The 27,244-nt window shown below is 36.7% G+C and overlaps 1 protein-coding gene across 6 annotated transcripts in view; it reads left to right on the forward strand.

Moving 5' to 3' along the window:
• The window catches only part of LPP (LIM domain containing preferred translocation partner in lipoma), a 696,418-nt gene that overhangs the window by 306,374 nt on the left and 362,800 nt on the right, over window positions 1–27,244 (forward strand). For all 6 annotated transcript variants that reach the window (XM_077117865.1, XM_077117860.1, XM_077117864.1 and 3 more), the window contains one exon: window positions 16,411–16,523. In XM_077117865.1, the coding sequence (XP_076973980.1) occupies window positions 16,411–16,523 (113 nt within the window). The remainder of the gene's footprint in view (window positions 1–16,410; window positions 16,524–27,244) is intronic.

A 27,244-nucleotide genomic window follows, 5' to 3' on the forward strand; every position in this document is an offset into this window, starting at 1 on the left:
TGCCCACCCACACACTACCACATTGTGGAGCCAGCATAGCATGCTCAATGAGCTGCAACCCTCAAAAGACCCTGGCTTGACAGTTTAATTCTCCCACTCTATAGAGCCGAAAGGAATGTTGCAGACAACAGCTAGCTGGTCTGCTTTTGGAGCCAGACATTGCTTAAGTCTACTTATTCCCTCAGGAAAGGCTTTTCCTGAAGGCAGGAAGAATAAGTAAAAGATCCCCTGGATGCTGCTTTCTAAACCTGATGTCCTTACAGTAGTAGCTAGATTAGTCAAATTAGCAACTCCTTCCTTGTAAGGGAGAAGTTGGTGGGTTGGGAAAAGATCATGAAAGGGCTTCATCTCAAATAGGAAAGACCTATTGAGTAAATCAGGTCAATTCCTTCCATATTTTTTAGTTACAACCAATGGATAGCGATAGGCTGAGAAGGCAGACAGACAGTGCATTAAATCGTGCTTATGATCAGTGCTTCTCTTGGCCTCCACCAAACCCCAGTATTTCCTGGTAGGTTTGAAAACTTCACTTAGGTGAACAGTTGGAGATGACAACTTTCTAGGTACTGAAACTTTCATTTTCATTTTGTTTTGTGTGTACGCATTTGTATTTATATTTTAAATAGGTAAAATAATGACAGGTTAAAAGTTTATACAGTGAAAAGTCAGTTGCCGTTCCATTCTTGTTCACCAGTTGCAAAACTCAGCTAGTTCTTGAAGCCTATTGCTGTTAGCTATTTCTTGTGAATCCTTTCTAAAGATACTCTGAAAACAGACATATACGTATATATGTATGATTTCCTTTTTTTTTTATATTATACCACTGATAACATATTATGTATACTGACCTAAACCTTGAATTCTTCTTTTTTAAAATATTTCACCCATTGTGCATCATGATAAACTTTTCCTAGTGACGCATAAAATGAAACCTGAAAATTGAATTCAAGATGAAATTGAAAATAAAATCTTCGGGTACTTAATAATTTCACAACAATTTGCCTCTAACCTGTGAGGAAAATGCTACAACTGTAACATAGTAAAAAATTGTTTCCTCTGGCTACCCTTGTTTCATCTTCCCAATTGCTCCTTTACCTAGTCTGCAAGTCGTTTGTTGTTCATAAACCTTTCTTCTCTCATATTTGTTCTTCTCCACTGAGTGGTCAAATTTAGACTCAGTTGCCTCCTTCTGCCTAGGAGAAAGGAAAGAAATATCCCATGCATTATGCAGTCATTGTATAAAGTCACTTTCATGAATTTAGATCAGTGACATTCGAACCATGGTTTGAGATCTGTATGTGGGTCACAAAATGAATTCACTGGGTCACAATCAGCATCTTAAAAATATATAATTATAATAACATAGATAATTTCAATATGCATTAGATGTAGTAAGTACATATGTATGTAAGTGTATGTAGTAAGTACAGTTTCATGTCACTCCCTTTTCAGATATACATACATGTATGTCCATATGTATGTATTAATCCTGATATAAAAGATATTTCTTGCTCTAAATTGTGGTCAAAAAATTTTTGAAGCCACTGTTTTAGCTGCTTTGATCACTGTTTTAGCTGCAATGAGAGTGACATTGTGAAGTAGATTTTGCTATCATTATTTAATAGGTGAGGATAAACTATTCCTGCAATTGTAGCAGTGCCTTTCCTGAAGGAATAAGTAGAACTGGGGTTTATGTTAAAGGTTTTATATTTGAAAATTTGTACTATTTTCTTTCAGACATGTTTCCATCCTCTATCAATTGCTATTAACGGAAATGTATAATTGTCTTTATTTGAAGTTTATGATTTGGTCATCTTGATTAAATTAAAAGGAAATAGCTCCTTTGTTTTTTTTTTTTTTTCACCTTTCGGGGGAAAAATAATCCAATGCAACCTCTTTTTCCCTCATAATTTAAATTCTTCTTAATTTGAAGTGCCCCCTAAGTGATTTTGTTCTTAAAGTTCTATATTTATTTCCTCAAACAAACAAAAGTGTCCCACTTAATAAAGCTGTAGAATCCACGTACCCAGCTGGGAGAGATGAGAGCCTTCCCCCTGCAAGTGCAGCATATAGATGACAGCATCTGCCTTGCCTGGGAGTGTCCTAGAAATGCAGATGCTCAGGCCTCAGCCCAGACCTACTGAATCAGAGTCTGCATTTCAGCAAGGTCCCCAGGTGATTAGAAAATGCATTAAAGTTTGAGAGGCACTGTTCTAAGGCAGCAGTGTGTGTGTGTGTGTATACACACATTTTAACTGTGGTGAAATTTTTATAATATAAAATTATCCATTCTATAATGAACCATTCAGTGGCATATAAATAACATTCACAATAGTGTGCAACCACCACTGCTATCTAGTTCCAAAATATTTTCATCACACCTAAAGGACACCCTGTACCCATTAAGCAGTCACTCTCTCCCCCCCTCCAACCCTGGCAATAGAAGCCTTTCTGTTTCTATAAGGTCATTTCTTTTTTTAACATCCTTCAGACACAAAGATATGGAATGGCTTCTCATTTATTCAGTCATTCAACCTGTATTTATTGTGCACATACCATGTGCTTTAGTTTCCTTGCCTGCTCAAGCAAATACTATGTAATGGGTTGGCTTAAACAATGGGAATTTATTAGCTTATGGTTTTGAGGCTAAGAGAAAGTCCAAATCAAGGCATCATCAAGGTGATCCCTTTTTTGGGAAGCTGGGCTTCTGGGCTGGCTGCCAGTGATCCTTGGTCCTGGTCTCCTCCCTCACGTGGCAATGCATATGGCAGCCTCGCCTGGCCTCTCCATTCTTTTCAGAGTTCTGTTGAATTTCTGCTTCTCCCTGTCATTATTTCATTCTACTTATAAAGAACTCCAGTAGTAGGATTAAGACCCATCTTGATTGTGTTGGCTCACACCTTGTATTAGTTTGTTAAGCTGCTGTATTGCAATGTACCAGAAATGGAACGGCTTTTATAAAGAGAACTTAGTAAAAAGTTCACAGTTTTACCTATGAAAATGTCCAAACTAAGGCATACAGGGAAACATGCCTTAATTCAAGAAAGTGTCTGGAACAGCTCTGTCAGCTGTGAAGTCATATGGCTGGCATCTCCATTGCTTTCAGCTTCTGTTCCTCACTTTGCTTCTCCAGAGCTTGCTTTCATCTCTTGGCTTCCATTGGTTCTCTGCAGGTTCTGGCTTGCTTACCATTTCATGGCGCTGTCTGTTGGGCTCCAAGCATCTCCAAACATCTGTGTCTCTGTTCTCTGAAGCAACTGTTCTCCAAGCATCTACATCTCCTATCTCTGTTGGCTATGAGGTTTCTTCAAAATGTGTCCGCTTTTAAAAGGCTCCAGTAAACTAATCAAGACCCACCTTGGATGGGTGAATCACATCTCCATCTAATCAAAGATCACACCCACAATTGAGCATGTCACATCTCCCTGGAGGTAATCTATTAGAAAGTTTCTGACCTATGCAATTGAATCAGGATTAAAAGAAACAGCCTCCCATAAGATCGGATCATGATTAAAACATGGGTCTCTTGTGCTGCATAACATTTTCAACCCTGCACACACCTTAACTGAAGTAACCTCATCAAAAGGTCTTATTTACAGTGGGTTTGCACTCACAGCAACAGATTACATTAAGGACAGACATGTTTATCTGGGGTACACATAACTCCAAACCATCACACCATGTCCCAAACCTTATTCTGGGTGGAGGTAATATAAGGATAAATCATAAAGGACTCTACTTGTCGGTAGTTCTTACTTCTAACTGGAAGAGAGTGACCTATAATCACATAAAGGCCATCACATATTATAGACGCTACTATAGGACTCTATATGATTTGCAAAAGTGGACTGTTATCCAGAGCCTTGGGTATGTGACTAGGTATCATGAGTGTTTGGGTGAAGAAAGGGAATCATGTTTTCATATGTAACTATAGTAAATAAAACCAGACTTCATTGATTATCGGAGTTGAATTGTTCCCTTGTGTTTTCCATCTGTAGATAAATTAGCCAGTAATTTATCACCCTGAGTACAGGTACATTCTTGTTATTTTCCTCTCTGATTGGAGCCTTTGTTCCATGAAGGAATAAGCTAGCTCTTCATTTACATGATGCTTTTCATATATTCCTGACCCATATTTTCATATATGCCTGACTACCAGGGCTTATAGCTCAGTAGTAACCAGTGTGCTGAGCGTATACCGTGGCTTTGGGCACACTTGCTTCTCAGCCCTGCCTTTTTACCTCTAGACTAGAAAAGGAAGCTTGAAAGAACATAAGTAGCTGGGTTACTAGAAGTTCCTCCACAATCCCTTTTCGAGTTAATTGTATGCATAATAGGATATATTCTGAAGCAAATTGGAATAAACTAACATCTGGGAAACAGGGATATGATAATTCATTTGCCCACCTTATCCTTTAATTTCCTCATGATGTGACCTCTGGCACAAAGCAAACACCTTTTGTATATTAGCTGAATGATTTGGGATGATACGGAGCAAATTAAGCAAGAGCCTTCGCAGTTTGATGCAGTGTCCAAGGCAGAGTGAGCCTCCATTTCCTGCTCTGCATTTCACTTGCTGTATACCTTTGAGTAAACAATTTTATCCAGAAATTGAGTGGTAATTGAGTATTTTGCGTGCTTTTGGATGATAAGAAAATGGTTAAGGAGGGAACCGTGTTTGCAGGCATGTATCTGTGGCCTCTTCACCTCTTCTAAAACAAAATATCTACATATTAGATTATTTATTTATTTGTTTTTACACAGGCAGGCTCTGGGAATCCAACCCAGGCAGGCAATAATTCTGCCACTGTGTCACCATTGCACTGCCCTTTTTATAGATGACTGCATTGTCCCAGATGCCTCAAGGCGTGTTCTTTATTGGCCTGGCTGTTTGATTTCTTCAGTGTCCCTTTAGGTCACAGGGTCTTGGAGTTCCATTTAAATTTTCCCATCAAGTTAGAGAGGATAAGGCATGTATAAACTTGAAGGTCTAAAGTTTGGAGTTGCTAGCTGGAAGCTACTACAGGTCATTCTGTTTGACTGCTGTACTCCAGGAGGGTTACCACATGTGTTAGCCCAGCATTCTCTAGAGAAACACAACCAATGGGGGAGATCTGTGGATATGAGATTTATAAAGTGTCTAACACAGCTGTGGGAATGCAAGAGTCCAAAATCCTTAGGGCAGACTGTGAAGCTGGCAGCTCCGATGAAGGGTCTGGACGAACTCTGTAGGAGAAGCTTGCTGGCTGAAGAAGCAGTGGAAGAGCCTCTCTTCTTCTTTAAGAAGACTTCAACTGATTGGATTATCTCATTGTGGGAGATGTGCCTTAGTTGATCACAGATGTAATCAACCACAGATGCAAATCATCTGACTGATGATTTAATACACCAGCCTTATGATTTATCAGCTAGCCATGAAATATCCTTGCAGCAGTGGTCAGGCCAGTGCTTGCCTTACCAGACACCTGGGCATAGTCGTTTGACCAAGTTGATACCAGGATCTAACGATCACACCACCTAATCATTTAAACCAGATGACTTCTCATTCATTGCCTCAACAGTCTACTGGAATGGAAAGACTCTTCCTTCCACACCATCCCACCTTACCCATGCATTTTGTTTCTTCTTTTCTCTTTTCCTTAAACATGGCCAAGATGAACTTACTGCAATTTGGAAGCATTTCCACTGATTTATTTGTCTGTTGAAATGGTGAACTGCAAGTCAAAATCCTTATAATAACTCATAATATGATTTAAGATAGTTAAAAGTTTTTCATTCCAACTATTCCAGCTAGTTTATGCTTCCCTCCAAGTATTCATTGTCTATCCCTTTATCATATTTGTTTCTCTTTTCTAGACATCTACTTGTTCCTCCTCATCTTTTTAAAATCTGAGCTCTACTCTAAATAGTGGCTTAGCTTGAAAACTTTGGTCTTACTTAATAACTACTCTAAATAAAGCAGATAATTATTATGGGGTTATGACTAGGGCTTCTTAAATTCTACCTAATCTTTCTTAGAATATACTATCTAAATTTATGTCGTTGTCAAGTTCTTTAAAAAATACCTTCTATTTTCCTTTTGTGTTCCTTTTCACTCTCACTTGATTCTCATATGTATTTCACTACATTTAAAGTAGAAAAATAGAACCAAAAGTGGTATGATTGGAAGGGACCTCACATATGCACTTGTACTAATTTGCTATGAGGTATTAGGCAATTCATTTAGTTTTCTGGGCCTCAGTTTTTGTCTTTATAAGATGGTGAACAAAACATCTTCTAGTCTGCCATTGCAATGTTAGATGCTCTGACAGTACTTTGTATCTGGTAAGTTTAACAGAATATTCAGAAATTGTCTTTTAAAGAAGGGAAGGTATAGGTTGGAGTAGAGTACCTGAACCTTAAAATTTGGCTGTGAACTAGAATTTGGTGTTCAAGTGTTCATCAACCTGGATGACTTTGGCTTGTCCACTGTATGTTAGATCTCATACATTATGATTTTTAAAGGCAGAAAAAAAACTTTGTGATAGTTCTTTTTATTTAAGAGGTATTCAATATTTTTAATGCATTATTTAGCCAAATATGAACCAGAGGATGATTTAACAACCCTTGCTTCACGATTAGAATCGCCTGGGTTTTAAAAGACTAGTGGTGCTATTCCACTCCTAAGATTCTGCTTGTGTTGGTGTAAGGTAGAGTTTGGCCATTGGCAGGTTTTGATAAGCTTTCCTGGCAATTCTAATATGTAGGCATGTTTTAAAAGCACTGAATGGAGTTGATAAAGGTTTAGATGCTAAGCAGTGTGGGACATACACTGCCCGGATCATTTCCAGAGTATGAAATTCATTCGTGAGACTCGTAACCGTTTTGGGTACTAGGTGCAGTGGAAGATAAATAGAAATTTCTAAATGACATATGTTATTCAGCCTTTCTATTCCTTTAGGTCTTAAATAGAAATAATAGAGCATTGAACTTAAAACAATGGTTCACAAAAGTTTCGTCCCAGTACCAAGAACATTACATCACCTGGGAATTTATTAGAAATGCAGATTATTGGACCCTACTCCAGACCTACTAAATCAGAATGTCTGGGGGTGGGGCCCAGCAGTTGATATGTTAACAAGACCTGCCAGAGATACTGATGAACTATAAAGTTTGAGAATCGTCAGTGCAGAGAGTTGTAGGAATGAGAGATAGTTTGTGAAAATCTTAAAACAGTGCCTGTTGCATACAGAGAATCCAACAAGATAATGAATTTTATTGCTTGGTATTCTGAATTTGGCTCTGGGTAAGTTTATAGCTATCATCTTCTCTCTTCCATTTCTAAGATTGTTATGAGACAAATGGAGGCCAAGTAGACCACTTCAGTATTGTGTCAGTCCAACCAAACCGAGTCACCCAGCCTTCTACCATGCAGTTTGAGTTCTCTGTTTTCTGGAGACTTAAGCTATGATATTTCAAATCTACCTGAAAGCTGCTCATTTAATGATAGAAACTGCTGCCCTATCTGCTGTGTTGAACACCTAAAATGTAAGGAAAAGCTGCTAATTCATAAAGAGAGAAGAACATTTTCCCCAAACTTCAAAAACAGTATTTTTTAAAGAATAAAAATAATAAATATTTTTTTTTAAAAATAAGAATTTTCCATTTCCCTAAAAGAATTAATTCCAGAGACTATTTAGAATAATACCAGGGTACAAGATGGTAGTGTAGGGAATTTTATAAATTGTTATAAATTTATAAAAATGAAAAATGAAAGAGCTGGAAAAAAAGGATGGGAATTAACTAGGTGGTAACCCTGGATATGAATATTTAGAAGAACTACAGGAGTGCAAGAGGAAACAAGAGGCTGCAGATAGTTCAGATAGTTTAACTTTTGCAAGTGAAAGTACCAGCCAATGAGCAAACAGCATTCCATTGTATAACTTCATGGAAATGGCTGCAGAATGGCCTGGATTCTGGAAGAGCCTGTTTGGGGCCAGGACTGGCAGAAGAAACCCCCTCCTTTAAAAGTTAGGCTTGAGGTTGACCTGGGGGAATCTGTGAATAACCAGGACAGAAGCTGGCTTTACTTTCAGCCCTGTGAGCACTCCCATTTAGCATCCACCTGGATGCAAAGAGCTAGTGTTTTTGTTGTTGTTGTTGTTTTCCTTTGTCTTCTTTCCTTCTGTGCATGGACATTTTCTGGTCTGGCAGATCACTGAAGGCAAGGCGTTAGTTTCAGCCTTCTCTGAAATGGCATCTCAACTACTAAGACTTAAGACCCAGTGCAGTTTTTCACTGTTTTGTTTCTTCTTTCCCTTTTGCATGTTACTTGATTTGGCTTCTTCCTGCTGGCCCAGGACACTGGCCTCAATTTACCTTGGAAGCAGAGTCTTCTGGCCTTTCACTATCTGTAGGTATATAGAGAGCCAAAGCACTTGTATTTTTTCCCCCATCTTTTTCTATTTTATATTTTTGGGCCTGGTGGATCCCTGAGGGATGAGGAGGGACACAGGTGTATATTTTAGCTTTGAATGCAGCAACTTCTGACTTCTCAGTGGTATATAGCAAATGATTTGTTAAGGCATTATGCTTCTTCTTTTTTTCTTCCCCTTGTTTTTTCTTCATGAGTGTTTTTATCTATTGGTTAGTGTTTTCTCTTCTTTCTTTTTCTGTTATTTCTTACTCTCTTTATTTCCTTTCTTTTTTTTTTTTTTCCTTTTGTACTTAGTCTGGTAGACTTATGAGTATGACTAGGTCTCCTGAGTGACCACAGCATAGTAGTCAGAAATGTCTAGTTCTTAACAACAGCATTAAAAATGTAAAACATACAAGGAGAAAGGAAAGTAAGCACAGTCATAGGAAAAAGAATCAATGGAAAATATTCCAGATGAAGCATGGTCTCTGGAATCACTAATCAAAGAACTTAGAACAACACTCACAAATAAGATTAATGAAATAAAGGAAAACATGGACAAGGAAATCAGGAAAACAATATATGAACAAAATGAGAACTTTAACAATGAGTTAGAAACTATAAAGAAGAACAAATGGAAATTCTGAAACTCAAAAGTACAATAATGGAAGTGAAAAATTCAGTAGTTCCAGAGAAGTTTGGAGGCGGCAGAAGAAAAGATCAACAAACTCAAAGACAAAACAATTGAAATTGTCAAGGTTGATGAGCAGAGAGAAAATAAAATGAAAAAAAAAAGTGAACTGAACCTGAGGAATCTGTGGAACACCATCAAGCATGCCAAAGTATGCATAATAGTAGTTCCAGAAGTAGAAGAGGACTAGAGAAAAGAAAACAAAAAAAGAAAGAATGGCAGAAAATTTCTCAAATCTGATGAAAGATATGAAAATGCAAATCCAAGATGCTCAATGAATGCCAAGCAGGATGAACCCAAACACATCTACACTGAAACATAAGATGATCCAACTGTCCAAGGCCAAGAACAAAGGCAGAATCTTAAAAACAGCAAGAGAAAAGTAACTTGTCACATATAAGGGATCCTTAATAAGATAATCATATGATTTCTCAATAGAAATCATGGAAGCCAGAAGACAGTGGGAAAACCTTTCTAAAGTGCTGAAAAAAAAATGGTACACAGGAATAATATATTGTGGTGGTTGGAATTATGTGTACCCCCAAAAAACATGTTTGCTCACGGATTTGAGATCAAATCAACACAACAGGAAAATAATGCTTTCTTCCCAAAGACTGATATTCTGCGACTGACTTCTGGCAATTTTTGGACCTTGGATCCTCTGTCATATGGCAATGCATATGACAGCCTCTCATCCATGGATGTGAACCCATTGTAAATAGTTCTTCTTATGAGCTTACTTCAGTTAAGGTGTGGCCCAACTCAATCAGGACGGGTCCTGATCATATTACTGGAATCCTTTATAAGAAGGATGAAATTCAGACAGATGGAAAAAAGTCACAAGAAGCAAGAAACTGAAATTGAGCAGAATCTGGAAGAAAATTGAGGGGCCATGAGAGGCTGTCATATGCATTGCCATATGACAGAGGATCCAAGGACCAAGAATTGCCAGAAGTCAGTCTCAGAATATCAGTCTTTGGGAAGAAAGCATTATTTTCCTGTTGCCATGAGCAAATAAATTCCCATTGTTTAAGCCAGTCCATTGTATGATATTTGCTTAAGCAGCCATGAAAACAAAACCATATATCCAGTAAAGTTGTCTTTCAAAAATGAGGGAAAATTAAGACATTCTGGTCAAATGAAAACTGAGGAAGTTCATTATCATGAGATATGCTAAAGGGAATCCTCTATGTTGAAAAGAAAATACACTAGACAATATCACAGTAGTGGATGAAAAAGTGAAGATCTCCATTGTTGTAATAATATGGGAAAATATATATGCCAGTATTATTTCATGTTTCATTTGTTTTGCTGTCTTTTAGTTATAAGATGGAAAATTCATACACATAAACAACAAGCATAAATCTTTGTTACTGGGAACACAATGCATAAGAATATAATTTGTAACATAAGCATAAAAGGAAGAAATAGAGGAATATAGTTACTATGTACATGTAGAGTACTGAAGTCAAGTTGGAATCAACACAACCTAAATTGTAATATATTTAGCATATTAAATGTAAGCATAAAACAAATTTTAAAACTCCACATAAAATAAAAGGATAAGTGATACATAATAGCTCATTATTAAAAATCATCTAAAGTAAAGAAAGACTAATAATGAAGGAAAAGAGTGACAAAAAGGTATATGGCTTACAATAATCAATTAGCAAAATAGCAGGAGTAAATCTTGTCTTATCAGTAATTTCCTTAATTGAAATTAACATCCCAATCAAAAGACTGAGATTCTGCAGACTGGATAAGGAAACATGACCTAACTATATGCTGCTTACAAAAGACCCATCTTAGATCCATAGATACAAATAGGTTGAAGGTGAAACAATTGAAAAAGAACATCATGCAAATAGTAATCAAAAGAGAGTAGGGGTTTATATTAATATTAGATAAAATATACTTCAAGTTAAAAACTGTTATAAGAGACAAAGAAGTCCATTATATATTCATGAAAGGATCAATTCAGCAACACGTTTTAATCATTATAAACATATTATGGCCTTAACAGCAGAGCACCAAAATATATGTCATTTCTACAACAATAGTTGAAGATTTCAGCACACCACTTCCAATACTTGACAGAACGTCTAGAAGTTGATCAATTATGAAATATAGGATGTAAACAACACTATAAATCAACTAAACTAACCAGCATATATAGAACATATCACCAACAATGGCAGAATACACACTGTTTTTAAGAGCACATGGATCCTGTTCTAGGATAGACCCTATATTAAGACACAAAGAAGTCTAAATACGTTTTAAAATACTGATATCGTAAAAAGTAACCTCTCTGACCACAATTAAATGAAGCTAGAAATTACAAGCTGAAGGAAAACTGAAAACTTATGAATATGTGGAAAGTAAGCAGTAGGTTCTTAAACAATGTGTTAAAGAAGAAATTATAAGGGAGATTAGAAAGTACTTAGAGACAAATGAAAAGGAAGATACAACTAACCAAAACTTATGGGATGTAGTGAAGACAGTACTCACAGTCATATTTATAGCTATGAATGCCTATATAAAAAAGGAGATCTCAAATAAAAACCTAATTTTACCTCTTGAGAAACAAGAAAAACAAGAGCAAAGTAAACCAATAGTTACAAATAAAAAGAACCAGTTAAGATTAGAGCAGAGACAAAGGAAATAGAGAATGGAAAAACAACTGAAAGAACAAACAAAACAAAAAGTTAGTTTTCTAACAAAATTAGTGAAATTGGCAAACCTTTAGGTAGACTAATAAAGAAAGAAAGAGAAAAGATGCACATAACCAAAATCAGAAAGGAAAATGGTGATACCACTACTGACTTTACAGAATGAAAAAGGATTATAAGAAAATATGTTGATCATTGTACACCAACAAACTAGATAATCTAGAAGAAATGGGAAATGTCCTAGAACTGTATCAATTACCCATATTTACTTTTACAAATAAATAGAAAACATCAACCAATCTTTAACAAGTAGGTTGAAACAATAATCAAGAAACTTTCCACCAAAGAATCTGGAGGTGGATGGATGCACTGGTAAAATCTACCAAACTTTTAAAGAAGAGTTAATTCCAGTACTTCTCAAACTCTTCTAATACACTCAAGAGGAGGGAACACTACCTAATTCATTTTATAAGTCCAGCATTATTTGATACCAAAGCCTTGTAAAGACATCACAAGAAAATAAAATTACAAATGAATTTCCTTTATGATTATGATGCAAAAATCCTGAAAAAAATAGTTGCAGCCAAATATAATGTTATATTAAAACAATTTTACCCAATGACCAGTGGGATTCATCCCCGAAAGCAAAGTTGGCTTAACATTTGAAAATCAATCAATGTTATATACTACATAATAGAATGAAGGAAAAATAAATGCATGCTTATCTCAATAGATGAAGAAAAGGCATTTGATAAATTCCAGCACCCTATGTTGATTAAAAAAAAACACTCAGAAAAGTAACAGTAGAAGGAAACTTTCTCAAATTGATAAAGACCATTTTACTAAAAACCCACAACTTATATCATAATCAGTGGTGAAATACTTAAAGCTTTCCCTTTAAGATCAGGAATGAAATAAGGATGCCTGCTTTTACCACTGCTATTCAATACCATTCTAGCAGGTCTTCTCAGGGCAGTTAGGCTGACAAGAAATGAGTGGGGGAAGCAATGATGTCCAGATTGGAAAATAAGAAGGAAAATTATTCCCATTTTCAGTTGATGTGATATTATTATAGAAATCTCAAAGAAGTCCACAAGAACAATATTAGAGCTAATAAAGTTATTTAGCAAAGTATCAAGGTACAAAATCAATATACAAAAACAATCGTCTTCCTATATGCTAGCAAGGAACAGTCTGATGACAAAATTCAGAAAGAAATTCTGTTTACAATAGCATCTAAAAAAATAAAGAACCTCGGAAAAAGTTTCACTAAGGATACAAAAGTCTTGCATGCTGAAAACTGCAAAACACTGCTGAACAAAATGAAATAGAACCTAAATAAATGACAGGACGTCGCATGTTCATGGATTAGGAAAGTTAACCTTTTTAATATGTCATTATTACCCAAAGCAATTTGCAGATTCAGTGCAATCCCTGTTCCAATTCCAGCAGCCCTGTTGTTCCATTTACATAAAACTGCAATGTTCCCCAAATAGTCAAAACAATCTTGCAAAAGTTGAAGAGGATTGCAGGACTCACATGTCTCTCTTTCAAATTGTATTACACAGGAAGAGTAATCCAAACAGTGCAGTGCTGGCACATAGATAGACAAATATATCTGTGCAACAGACTTAAAAATCAAGAATAGATCCTTACATCTATGACCAATTTATTTTGGCCAGGGTGCTAAGCTCATGCAATGGAGAAAGAATAGACTGTCTTCCAAATGGTGTTGGAAAAGCTATATCTGCAAACAGAAAAATGAAGTAAGGGCCCTATCTCACACCATGTAGAAAAATCAACTCAAAATGGAACAAAGGCTTCAGTATAAGAGCTAAGCGTAACGTTCTTTGAAGATAACATAGAGGCTGATCATCATGACCTGGCATTCAGAAATGGATTCTTAGATATGACACAAAAAAAGTGCATGTAACCAAAGAATTTGGAGATTTGATTTCACCAAATTTTTTTTAAAAAGTGTGCATTGAAGGAAATTATCAAGAAGCTAAAAATAAAACTCACAGAACATGAGAAAATAGTTTAAAACCATATATTGGATAAGGATTTACTATTCAGAACATATAAAGAACTCCTACAACTCAGTAACAAAATACAACCCAATTAAAAAATGGCAAAGGACCTGAGTAGATATTTCTCCAGAGAAGATAGACAAATGGCCAATGAATACATGGAAAGATGTGCAACATCATTAATCATTAGGAAAATGCAAATTGAAGCCACAATGAGATACCACTTCACACCCACAAGTGTGCCTATTATGAAAAAACAAAGCAAAACAGAAATAATGCGTGTTGGAAAGGATGTGGAGAAACTGGAACTCTATTGTGCATTGTTGGTGGAAACATAAAATGGTTTAGCCAATGTGGACTTAAGGTGGTAGTTCCTCAACAAAAACTTGATATAGAATAACTTATGCTGGCAATCTCACTTCTAGTTATATACCCAAAGTGACTGAGAACAGGATTACAAAAAGATAGTTGTACAACAGTTTTCATAGCAGCATTATTCAAAATAGCCAAAAGATGGCATCAATTTAAATATCCCTCAAGAAAAATGAATTGATAAACAACATGTGGTATATATATACAATGGACTATTATTTGGCCATCAGAAAAAATGAAATTATAAGACATGGAAGTACCTTAAAAACATGCTCATGAAATAAGCAAGACATATAAGGACAAAAATTATATGATATTTCATATAAGAGATGACTAGATATAGCACATTCACACAGCTAGAAAAGTAGATTAGAAGTTACTGGGAAAGGGCTAGTGTTTATAAAATAAAAGAAAAAAAAGGAGGAAGATCACTCAAAATTCAATAAGAAGAAGACAACCCAATTAAAAGTGAGCAAAGTACATAAGCAAATAAATCATTAAGGAAGATGTACAAATCCCAAATAAGTATGAAACACCATTCATCCTTAGGAAAAGAGAAATTAAAACCATGAAATACCATTTCATGCCTACTAGGATGGCTAAAACAAACAAAAAAATTGACAATACCAAATGCTGCAAGAATGCAGAGAAACTAATTGCTGGTGAGACTCCTAGGGGGGTACAACCACTCTGGAATTCATTTTCACAGTTTTTAAAGAAATTAAGCCTACACTTAACTGTTTGACCCAACAGTTAAATTTCTCCTAGGAATTTACCCGAGATAAATGAAAATACATTTTTACCCAAAAACCTTTATACAAATGTTTGCAGCAGTTGTGATCAAAATCATCCCAAGCTGAAAACGACCCAAATGGCATCCAACTGGAGAATAAGTGAACAAATTGTTGGAGATCCATACAATAGAATGCTGTTCATCCATGAAAAAAAAAACAACATTTTCATCCATGCTGAAGTGTGGATGAGCTTGAAAAGATTATGCTTAGTGAAATAAGCCAGATATAAGAGGACAGACATTTTATGAGAACATTTATATGAAGTATCTAGAAGAAGCATGTTCATAGAGACAGAAAGTCTTTAGAGGTAACCAGGAACTGGGGAGCAGGGCAGTGGCGAGTTATTGCTTAATGGGTAAAGAGTTTTTGTTTTAGGCAATGAAAGTTTTTTGTAATGGAAAATAGTAATGGAAGGTGGTGTGATGATAGCACAACAATGTAAATGCAATTAATGCTACCAAATTGTATACTTCAAATGGTTAAATTAGCAAATCTTACATTATATAGGCATTTCCACAATTAATACAAAATTAAACCTCATTCAAAAAAAGGATTTCATATCATGAAACCATAGGGTTCTTGGATATCTGTTTATACTTCAAAACTTAGGGATTACATGTTCTTAAATCAACAATTTTATTGTCAGTATGCCATTCTTATTGGTCATAGATGTTCAGGCCAAATCAAATGTTTCTTAATCCAGTTTTTCCTGATCTGCTGTGAACATACCTTGAGATTATTCTTTAGTAAATCGTAGTTGTAACCATGTGTTCCTGTCTCAGAAATCCTTGGTGGATTCCTATTGCATGCAGGGTAAAATGCAAACCCTTTGCTGGATATGCAATACACTTGCAGCTTAATTTTATCATCTTCTATGCCCTCTTGGTTATATTTTACATTCCTATGTAAAATCATGTTGTACTTTATTTTCTATATCCGTAATTTTCCAACCTCTATTCCTTTATTCCTCTGTCTTTCTGCATGGAGTGAACTTGTTCTCTACATAATAATATTCAGAGACACTTGAATTGTCAGTTGGCCACTGAAGACTTCTTTTGTTGTCCCAGCTGGATAATTGTCTTAATTGCCAGATGGATTTGTCCATCTTAATATATTGCTTTATATTATCCTTAATTTTGTCCATGCTTTTTCTTCCTTTACTTGATTGTAATCATCTCATAACCCCCCACCACTGTTCTTCCCTGTTGTTCAATGTATACAACCTCTCTAGACTGGCTTTTATGTTACTTCTGTGTCTCAAGTCTGGTTATCTTCTTAAGTTTTGAAGCTACTAATTAAACTATTGAAACTAAGATAGGGGATGTTTGCTACACGGCAGAAATTTGTCTATGGTAAAGACAATGGCAAAGCATTCAAGCCAGCAAACATATGACTTTTAAAGAGTCCTGTAAGTTTGCATCTGTATTAATTCCATGTGTGCATTTCCTTTCTGTAGGTGATTTTCTTCCACCACCACCTCCACCTCTAGATGATCCCAGTGTCATTCCATCTGGCTCTGGAAACTTCCCTCCTCCTCCTTCCCTTGATGAAGGTGCTTTCAGGGGGCAGGTAAGATCTGTGGTTGAAGTCATGTCTTTAAGTCATGTATATTAGAATTTTCCACAGAAAATAACTGACGGAATATATTGTTTAGGTATTGGCTCCTGTGACTGAGGGGATTGGCAAGTCTGAATTCTTTAGGGCAGGTTACAAGTTGGAAACTCTGATGAAGGTGAAGTTATAGTCCCCATAAGAAGCTGTTGGGCTGAAGATGAGGCAGAAATTTTTCTTTTTGACTCCTAAAATCCTCAGTTTGGGCTTTTTTAAAAGTCCTTCAACTGAATGGATGAGGAGACTCCCATCATTGCTGAGGGTAGATGCAATCAGCAGTAGATGCAAATCCATCTACAAAATACCTTTACAGTAACAAGTAGACCTGTGCTTACTTGACTGAACAACTGGGCACCATAACTTCATCAAAGTGACATATGAAATTAACCATCACACCAAGCTAGGTTGCTCATGAACTCAGTGATTGTATTTGTGGCAGATAACATTTTCTCAGTGCCTACAGAGAGTTTTACAACCCACAAAGAGATAATGTACTTTAATGCAAAATGGCCAATTCAAACTTTTCATGGTTCTGCTGGCTTGTACCCTAAATCCCTGGAAATCCTTTTACCTGCTAATTTTGTTTCAAAACTGAAAGCCCTTTTTTAGGAATGCCTTTTGAAAAGTTTACATTGTCTTGTCATACTGAGATAAAGAGCCTGTTTTTTTTTCCTCCTTCTCTTTCTTTTCCCCCCATAAGTTGCATTCTAAATTAATAAGGCTGAGATATTGAAGTCCTCATTGGTCACTGTGTGTCTAATTGGTCAGTAACACCTTTCTAGCAAAATGACAGCAAAACTGTTAGAGTTTTCTCTTGTGATTGATGTCAAGGATGAATGTTAGAGAAATGTATTGATTACGTAGACTATTGTGCTCCAACCACAATTGATCGTACAGTAACTCAGAACTGGAGTCCCAAGTAACCTCAGAAGCCATTGTCAGCCTGACTACAGGGAGTGGCTCTGGTGACCAGCTGCCACCAATTAAGCTGAAGGCATCTTCTTGTCAGGAAGAATAGCAAAATAATAAAGCCATAGAATTATTGTTATATTTTTAGGTGTGATGACATTATTATAGACATGTTGAAGAAAAAAAGGAATCTTTATAGGGAAGCATACACAAATATTTATGAATGGGATGTAATGGTAGCTGATATTTACTTCAAAATAATAAGGATATGGGGTACAAGAGTAGTTCAATAGTAGTATTCTCGCCTGCCATGCAGGAGACCCGGGTTTGATTCCCGGTCCATGCAGTTCTCCCAAAAAATAAACAAGTGAAAAAAATGAAAAACAAACAAAAATTCAACAAATGGTGCTACAATAATGGAATACTTACATGAAAAAAGAATGAAATGTGACCCCTCAATACAACATACCAAAAACAAAAAATTAGCATGGGGGCTACTGAGTGAGAATATGGATGAAAAGAGATTAGTAAAAATGGATAATTGTTGGGTACATGGATCTTTATTCTGATATCAGGTCTACCTTTGCATATATTGCAAGTTTCCCATGTAAGAAGTCCTAAAAAAGAAAAGCTATAGGAAGCAACTGCTTCAATGGTCAAATCTATAGTCTGACTTTCTGTCTCCTAAATTTCAGATTGCAAGAGGCAGAGGAAGAATTGATTCATTCATTTAACAAATATTCTGAACTCCTGGTCTGTGGGCCATCTTCTAGCACTAGGAATTCTGTAGTAACTAACACAGACGTGGTTCTGACTTCATGGAACTTACATGTTAGTGGAGTGAGCAGAAGTAAACAGAATATGTATGGTGCAAAGTGTATTGGAATGGGGTAAGTGCCATGGGTGGGGGAAGCAGGAAAGGCCGTGTGGCTTGCCTCGCTTTTGCATGATCAAGAAGTCTTTACTGAAGGGTGACTCTTAAAAAGCTGAAGGAGGAGAGGAGGAATGAGTCCTGTATGTTTCTTTGGGGGCAGATTTTCACATAGTAGATCACAAGAAATAGAAGCAGTTCTTAATGATGTTGATCAGGTGAAATTTATAAGTTCCAGTTCTAATTTGAATAAGTACTAAGTCAGTTTGGGGACTAGATGTTTTACTGCTATCAGAAATTTGGGGTGTGAGATAAGTATGTCACAGATTTACTATATATTTTATTTTGCTGCAAACTAGTCAATCAAAGATCAGATGTCAGTAATGGCCAGGAGTCCTATGAGGAGTATATTTATTTTAGGCCATAGATGGAAAAGTTTTGACAAATAAAAACAATGTGTTTAATTTTCCTTGTTGTGTTTTATCAAAAGTGAAAAAAAAAATTAAAGTTTGTTTTTTATGTAGTTTTGCTTTTATTTGTGATAGATGAGTCTTTGCGTATTGTTTAATTTACACAATTGAAAAGTTTGTTTAGTCTGTTTTCTCTCTTGGATTGTTTCATTTTAATCTTTAGCTCTAAATGTATTGTTTGACGTAGTGATAGAAGACTAGTTGAGCATCTTATTCTAGTTGTGTGACCTTGAGCCAGTCCAAGTCTCAATTTCCTCATAAATTAAAAGAAGGTAAATATTCCTGTATCTTATTATTGAATGATATGCAGCTGGTTTTTAAATTGTCTATTTTAAAAATGTATATTTTAGTGTTATAGTAACTATTCATACATAAAGTACCAATACCAACAAAACAATAGGATTTTGCCAATGGGTTCCATTAAAAAAAACTTCAAGCATGAGACTTTCATAAAGTGACCAAAAGACTTTTTCTGTATGGACCTTGTCCTAATTGATAGCTGCATTCTAGGCATGGGTTTGTTTTTGAAAAAGAAGGAAATAAGCAAAAAACCTGTTTCCATGTTGGCTTATGTTCTACAAAACAGAAGGGAGGTGGATAAAAAATAAAACAGAGTTTGCCAAATGGAAAAGGACAAATCTGGTAGGCAGAGGCGTATTATTTTTTAGATTTTTTATATGGAAAATTGTTGATGAGTTCAAAAGAAAATGGTCATTCCCTTTCTTTAACCTGTAGTGACTTGGATGCAATTGTGCCTTGACCTTATTCTGGCCATATTTACACCACCTTTAGCCATGACTTATAATGTAGTGTAAAGTAATTTGATCACTGGAGGAAATTTTGCACTTTTTTTTTCTCTCAGCCATGGTGAAACCTCACATTGCCAAATCCAAATATTAGCTGGTAATTGTGTTTTTATGTAGAAGTCTGTTTATGCTTCCAGCCAAATTTTTCAAGTCAGAGCCAAAAGAATGCCTACTAATTTTGACCATAAGAATTATAAGATTTTTAGAACTGAAAGGAACTTTGAGATTTTCCAGTTCAATTACAGTGACAGACCTAAATTTACAGCCCCTTCAAGTGCTTGCTGAATGAATTAACTCCCCCTTTTTGCAAGTGGGGAGACTAAGACCCAAGGAGGTTTGGCGCCTGTAATTTCTGGCAGAGTTCTTACTGAATTTGAGAAATCACAACTACCAAGTTTGACTTTCCCCACTGTACGGTATGGCCTGTGTCATTGGTTTTGCTTTAGCCTTCTATCAGCTTGAAAGACTCTGAGACTCAGACTAGGGGATTACATGCTTTTTTAGGAAGGACCAGGCGGCTGGGGTTTTGCTTGGTTCTTTGACTTTTTGATATATGCTGTAAATACTTTTTTTCTTTGCAAAAGGCAAGTCAATGTTTAGTATCAAGAATTCCTTTTGATGAGTAATTTACTTTTCTGCCCATCTGTGAGGTATGGAGTGACCATTTAGCAATAACTTTATTCATTCATTCATGTGCTCTTGCATTCATTCATACCGTGTATCTTGAATACGTATTATAGGTCAGGCACATGTGGTTGTAATTATAGCCTTATTGGCATCATGGGTCAGTCCCTAACCTTGGGACTGCCGGTTAGTTTGTTCTGATCTGATGCCACAGTTTATAATTCCTTCATATTTTCAGCCAGCCAGTGGGTAGATATATAATATTGCTTAGGATAGTTTTAAGGAAAGAGAATGTCTCTTAGAATTTCAGGGTTTGCAAGGGAACCTTGATATCATACATTCAAATCTCGTTCCGGTGTTTGAATCCCTTAATTGTTTTTCAATGCAACAAAATGTATATGGGTGACTGTTACAGATGAGGCACTGTTAAAGGATAAACAGTTTGATCAGATGTAGTACTTTAGAATCAATTTTGGGAGGTGGATGCACACCTTTTAAATTAAAGTGTTTCATGGTAAGTTATGCCTTAATCATTATGCTTTTATCAGAGATACAAGCTGATCCTTATGTTAGTAGCAGAGTTGGGGGAGGGAATAAATTATGACTGGAGATAGCCAAGAAAGATTCTTGGAAATGATTTAAATTGAACTGAATTTGAAAACTGGATAGGATCTTAATATTCAAATGGGGGAACGGATTTTTCAGTAATAGAGTAGCAAGAATAAAAATACCGAGTTAGGAAGATATGAAGTAGCCAGGAAGAACCTTAGATTTCAGGCTGTGGAATTTGTGTTTATCGCACAACCATTGACAATTTCTTTATTTCTTTCTTTATTTTTTTACATGGGCAGGCCCCAGGGTCTCCGGCATGGCAGGCGAGAACTCTGCCACTGTGCCACCATCACCCATCCCCTTGACAATTTCTTGCAGGGGGTTGCTATTATCTTAAATATAAAGTTGACATCTCAGATCTGTTGTCAAATGCCACGTGATGCCTCCAGCACACAATAAGGTGATATATGTTGCATGTGTGGGAAACCCCTTACAGTGATCTCTGAGTTGTCTAGTAGACTTTCTTGAGCTCCTCAGGGACTTGCCTGCTGATAACTTGATGCCTTCAGATTCAGGTCTGTGATGTTTAATTCCTTTTTTGGGGGGGGGAGGGGGATACCTTTGCTTGATTTTTCTTCATGACCTTCTGACAGCTCCTAACTGCCTCCTCTTGTTGTGAGCCAGTTGTGTGGCTTGTTTTTAGTTGCCTCCTGTCCAGTGGCAGCAATACTCCTGGTTTTCACCTCTCCTTCTGCTCATTCAGGCAAGAGGGCCATGGTTTAGAGCCTACCTCCGTAGTCACTCCCCTGGGAAAACGGGCTCTATTGACTACTACTGGTTCCTCGAACTGTTGAAAATTTCTTTATCCTACTGGACTGAAATTTGTTCCTTTATGATTTCCACACCCAAACATGCTCCTCAGCCTCTTGGAAAATGATGCACATTCAAAGGAGCAGTCAGGCCAGGAGAGACATTTATGATTTCTGCCTTAAGGAGGTGATGAATAAAATATGGGAAGAAATGACTTTTCTGAAGGGAGCATGAGAACCGAGGATAGTGAGGGCTGTGGAGTGAATTGGGGGGGAGGGGGTGTGGGGGGGGTGGGGATACCCAGAGTGGAAAAGAAGAGGAAGGAAAGAAATTGCTGAAATAATTAGCTCTTTTATCTTTAAAAAAAAAAAAATCAGTCTCCAAAAGCTTTTAAGCACACGTATTTGTATTCTTATGAGAACAACCTCAAAGGTCTTATATGTGTATAGCAATTGGTAGATTATAATCATTTTTTTTCCACTTAGCCATTTTACGTATTTCATATAACAATATGTTAAGATCTGTTGAGGTTTTAGAAGAACAGGGACTGTGCCCTGAGCCTGTGACTCTTAGTCCAGTGTTTTCGTGGTCCCAAAGAACTCATGCCGTGGTTGCGTTCAGTCAGGGGCTCGCAGGAGTAGGCAGCTGAACTTGTTTTGTATGGTTTGGACATCCCCCACCATAGAGGCCATTCCTTCCACTGTCTGCTGGTGTGGTGAGGAGGGAGGGGACTGGGTGAAAAAGGACCTCCTGGCTGCAAAGCTAAGAATGGAGGTAGTGGGCAGTGTTGCCAGAGCCAAAACCAAATTGTCAGCAAAAGCCCTAATCCACTATGAAGTGCCTGTCCTTTCTCTACAGCAAGATGACAAGCGTAGCTTGACCCATGAAAACATACCAGAGAGGTGATGGAGATTCTTATTTCTTCCTGGCCCATGGCCTGATTCTTTTTGGACCTTGGATGAACAAGCCCTAGTTGATTTGCAGGGCTGTTTGTGACCTGGGTGGTGGCAGCAGTGGCGGCAGCAGCTTCCTCTGAGATTATCTCCCCCTTTCTAGGGTCCACCCACGTAGGTCAATGTATGTTTAGCAATGCTGGGTAGATTCTTAGGCAGGCCACTGGCTCCGGGGGATGTGGCTTTCTAGAAGCAAATGTCAGTTTTCCTGTTTGCCTTTGGCTCTGAATCACCCTCTGATTGGGTATTCAGATGAGAAGAGTGAGATATTTTTGTGGCCTGAAGTTATAAATGCTTCTTTCAAAGTAGCAGGCTTGGAGTTGATAGGGGTATTCCACTATTTCTTTTAGTAGTTTGAGTGTTTTACATGGCAGGCCAGAGTTTCTCTTCCTTGTTTATTTATTTCATGATTGTGTATTTAAAGTGGTAAATCTTTTCCAGGGGATTGACTGTGGAGAGTGTGCAGGCACCCATGTACTCCTTGAAATAATCTAGGACATGCCATAATCTTAGGTGTAAGGTGACTAGTTACTGGAGGAGAAAAGTCTTAGGGGAAATTGGTTTTGATTATTTCTGCCTGTGTGTAGGGATAACCAATGAGGTTAACTTTCCCTTCCCTCCTGAGTAAGTTTATAGGGAGTAATTTGCAATACTTGCATATTTCAGAACATTTATTTTGCCCAAAGTTCAGTAAAACTATGGTAGGTTCTTTCTGTATCAGTAGAAGCTTTTATCCCATCTTGTCTTTCCCATTAACAGCCTTAATTGATTTCTTCAAAACCAAAAGTTTGTGTATTGTTTTCTTTTACTTATAAAAATGGAATGCATGCTTTTTACTTATAAGAAGGAATGTTAAATCAAACAATATAAACAATATAAACATCTCTCTATCACGCAAAATTATGATCTGCACGTTGACCCCACTTTTGAATGTATATACCAAATGAGGCCTGAACATTTTTTTCTGCTACTTCCACTTATTAAAATGATTTGGAGAAGGTATTGCAGTATCTTAAACTTTATACCATGTTTCTTTTAAGACTCTTTTCTCACATTAAATTGCACTGCAGATTATACATAAAGAAACTATAATTTTTACTTGTTTATCGCATCATTTCTTGTTTTCTGTTTACTTTTCTTGTATTAATCATTCTGAATCTTTTTTTTCCCCCCTGCCACAGCATTTCAGCAAGTAAGTTCTTTTCTTGGAAAGGCTATGTGGGTGATATATTTCCTGAGACCTTACATATCCAAAATGACTTCTTTTTGCCTTCATATTTGAGTAGAAGTTTGGATACAAGTGGAATTCTAGGGTCAAAATTCCTTAACTTCAGTATTCTACAAGATTTCTGTATCTCATTTAGTATTTAGTGTTATAGGTGAGAAGTTTGATACCAGTCCAATTATTTTTCCATTTTAGTAAGTTTTTTCTTGTTTGGTCCGTGACCTTCACTTGTGGGATTCAACAATTTACTACATTATCTCTACATACAGTCGTACCCCGTTTCCCTGCCCACCAATATTTCCACTGATCTGAAGAGTCATATTTTTCTTTAGCTAAGAGAAGTTTGCATTTGGAAAATAAAATAAAACATTTTCATCTTCAAAACCAAAAGTTTGTGTATTGTTTTCTTTTACTTATAAAAATGGAATGCATGCTTTTTACTTATAAGAAGGAATGTTAAATAAATCAAGCAATATAAACAATATAAACATCTCTCTATCACGCAAAATTAGGATCTGCACGTTGACCCCACTTTTGGATGTATACACCAAATGAGGCCTGAACATTTTTCATACATGAAAATGGAAATTCTTAATGGAAATCCTAATGTAACTTCTCTTTCCTTCACACTGTTGCTTTTTCAATAGTTCTGTGATATGCAAGGATTCCTACTGTTTGTTTCCTTTATTTAATTTTAATTTTTTAAACTGTTATTTTATGTTGTGATGATCTGCTCTTGCTTTATAAATACTATAAACACCTGTATTTGCTGAGAATTTGTAATTTAGGGGTAGCTCTGGGTCTGCTGTTCCCGTGGATCTAGTAGCTTGCACACCAAACTTTATAATTTATCTAGATCAGGAATATAATATAGTTCTTTGAAGAGAGGATGGCCATAAGGTGCTGCAGGCAGTCTTCATGATATGTGTGATTAGGGAAGCAGGCCAGTGAAAGAGTTTCCCTTGGATACAGGCCAGGAACCCCCCAGGAAATCTCACCCCACCCTCAAGGCTGTTGGTTGTGGGACCCATAAGCAGGAGCAAAGCCTCTTCTTTGCAGGCTGCGTGAGGATACCAGGCTGTGCCCAGCTCGTCTGTGGTGGTGCTCTCTGGTTGACTTCCCAAACCCTCCTGGTTTCTTCCCTCATAATTTCCCTAACTGTTGTTTGCTTCCATCTCTGCTTCTCAGTGGCTCTGTTCCCTGAATGTGACAAAGTACCTTTTATTTGAAAGGGTGAACTCATGAGCTCATTAGGTGATTTCACTGTTGTTTTGACTTGTTTTCATTATTCACCCTAAATGTCCCTTCCCTTTAGGTTGTGGCACCTTGAAATCAGATCAAGCATTGCCAATGCATCTCAAGCTCCCTCAGCTGCCAGCCAGGACTGTACCATGGAAAAGTTCTGGCCAGTTGCATCTAAGCAGAGAAAAGCTTGAGGGAAAACACAGTTTGATGGTTAGCACTGCAAGTTCTGGATCCAGACTGCCTGGATTGAAACCTAATGCCCCATTCATTAGCTGAATGTCCTTGGTTGTGTTATTTAACTTTTCTCATTAGTGAAATGAAGCTATCTACCTCTTTGGGTTGTTGTGAGATTTCAAATAAATGATGCATGTAAAGAATATTGTATGTACCTGGCACATGCTAAGGCTTAGTAAACATTTGGTCTTGATAATATTGTAATATTCTAGGCTAGCAGGTCTCTCTGCTAGGTTTAGGTGATTATCACTTTCTTTTCATTTGCACCATGCCTCTCAAGGCTCATGGCTGATCCCATCCCTTGTTCCTATAAGCTTGGGGATTTTCTGTCTTTTTGCTAAAGGAGTGTTCCCACAAATTTCCTTTGTAAAATGAATGAATTAAATAATCTTTTTGAACTTTTTCAGCTCTAAACTTCAGTGCCTTGGATTTTGGACCACGGAGATAGCTATCTTTGAAATTATTTAGTGGAAATAAGTACATCTTCCATCACAGCCTCTGGCATGTTCTCTGAGCAATCCCCTCACAGATTACAGCATGTGCTTCTTAATCCTGGTTTTGTTAAGGAAACCTTAGTGCGCTCAGAAATTCTTTTTTCTGTTGTTGTTATTCCTTTGTAATTTACATAGTCCACTCAACATACACACTAAGCAGTTTGTTCTGAAAGAAGAGGTAGAAGAGGAAGTAGAGGATGCCAGGACCAAAAACCTAGGGCTTTAACTTTGATTTCATTTTTGAATATAGTACTTTGAACCTAATGGTCTAAGATGGTTTTTGGTGCATTGCTGATTTTTACTTGGTCTGTTCCAAAGTCAAGCATTTATACAGCCTGCTATATACTAGATAACTTATAATATGTTATTGCATGTGATTCTTATGCTAATCCTTGAGAGGTTAAGGTAGTATTATCCTTATTTTATCATTAGTTTTTGAGAGTTTGACAAGTCTGTGGTATCCAAGACTGGAAATTGCAAGACAGACTCATTGGATTCTTTTTATGAAAAACTTTAATATATTTGGCTAACTTGAGCCTTATGAGAAGGATAGCATGAGGATGCTTTGCCATCTTTTCCTAGTGAAGGGTCTAAGGCTCAGAGAGTTCAAGTAGTATTCCAGGTTTCAGTGGTATTAAGTAGCCCAGGCAGAGATTAATCCATGAGTTTTCCTGAGCCATGCCAAGTCCATTTCTGTCCCTTGCCATCACTGCTTTATTGTTTATGCTTCCTTATATTATTTTCCAGTGAAGGAAACAAAACAACAATTGCCATTTTCCTCTCCAAGTACTTTCATTATTTGATAGCGCTTGTTCTTAAGAATTCTGTTGTAGAAATATCTATTGCAATTTGTCGTCAGTCTCTTATGTTATTGTTTTTATCTTTACAAATTGGAAGAAAGCACTTGAGCTTTAAAGTATAGATTATTGTTGATGGGCCATTGAAATGGACTTCTTTCCCATAATATTACTTTTGTTTTTATATTTACTTTACCAGTGACATTTCGTAAATTTGCCAAAATCTTCATTACTGTAGGAAACAAATAAAATTGATGGTACTGGGTAAATAAAATATTTCTCTGCAGTTTTTAAACTTTGGGATGGTGGAATAGTAGTGACACAGGAAAGAGAAGACCCACCATATAAGAAATTTAATCTTACTGTTATTTGAGGAAGTAATGAGTTGGGTTTATGAGGTCCCCAAAAAACGGTAGATAGAGGAGCTCAGATTTTGGTTTATGAGGCCTCCCAAAAATAGTAGATAGAAGGAGCTCAGAAATTTCCTCCTTCCTCCATCATTCTTTTTATTACCTTTAGTGTTCAAAGGACACTGGGCCTGTTCTGAAACCACCTTCCATTTTGAACTGTAGATGAAAAATCAGGGCAATTTGTGATAACCGAGTCTCAATTTCCTTAGTATAAACCTAGTATGATAATCCTACCCCTCCTACCTTCTGGGTTTTTTTCAGGGTCAGATAAAGATAATT

Source organism: Tamandua tetradactyla, chromosome 10, assembly GCF_023851605.1.
Source record: "Tamandua tetradactyla isolate mTamTet1 chromosome 10, mTamTet1.pri, whole genome shotgun sequence".
Classification (NCBI taxonomy): domain Eukaryota; kingdom Metazoa; phylum Chordata; class Mammalia; order Pilosa; family Myrmecophagidae; genus Tamandua; species Tamandua tetradactyla.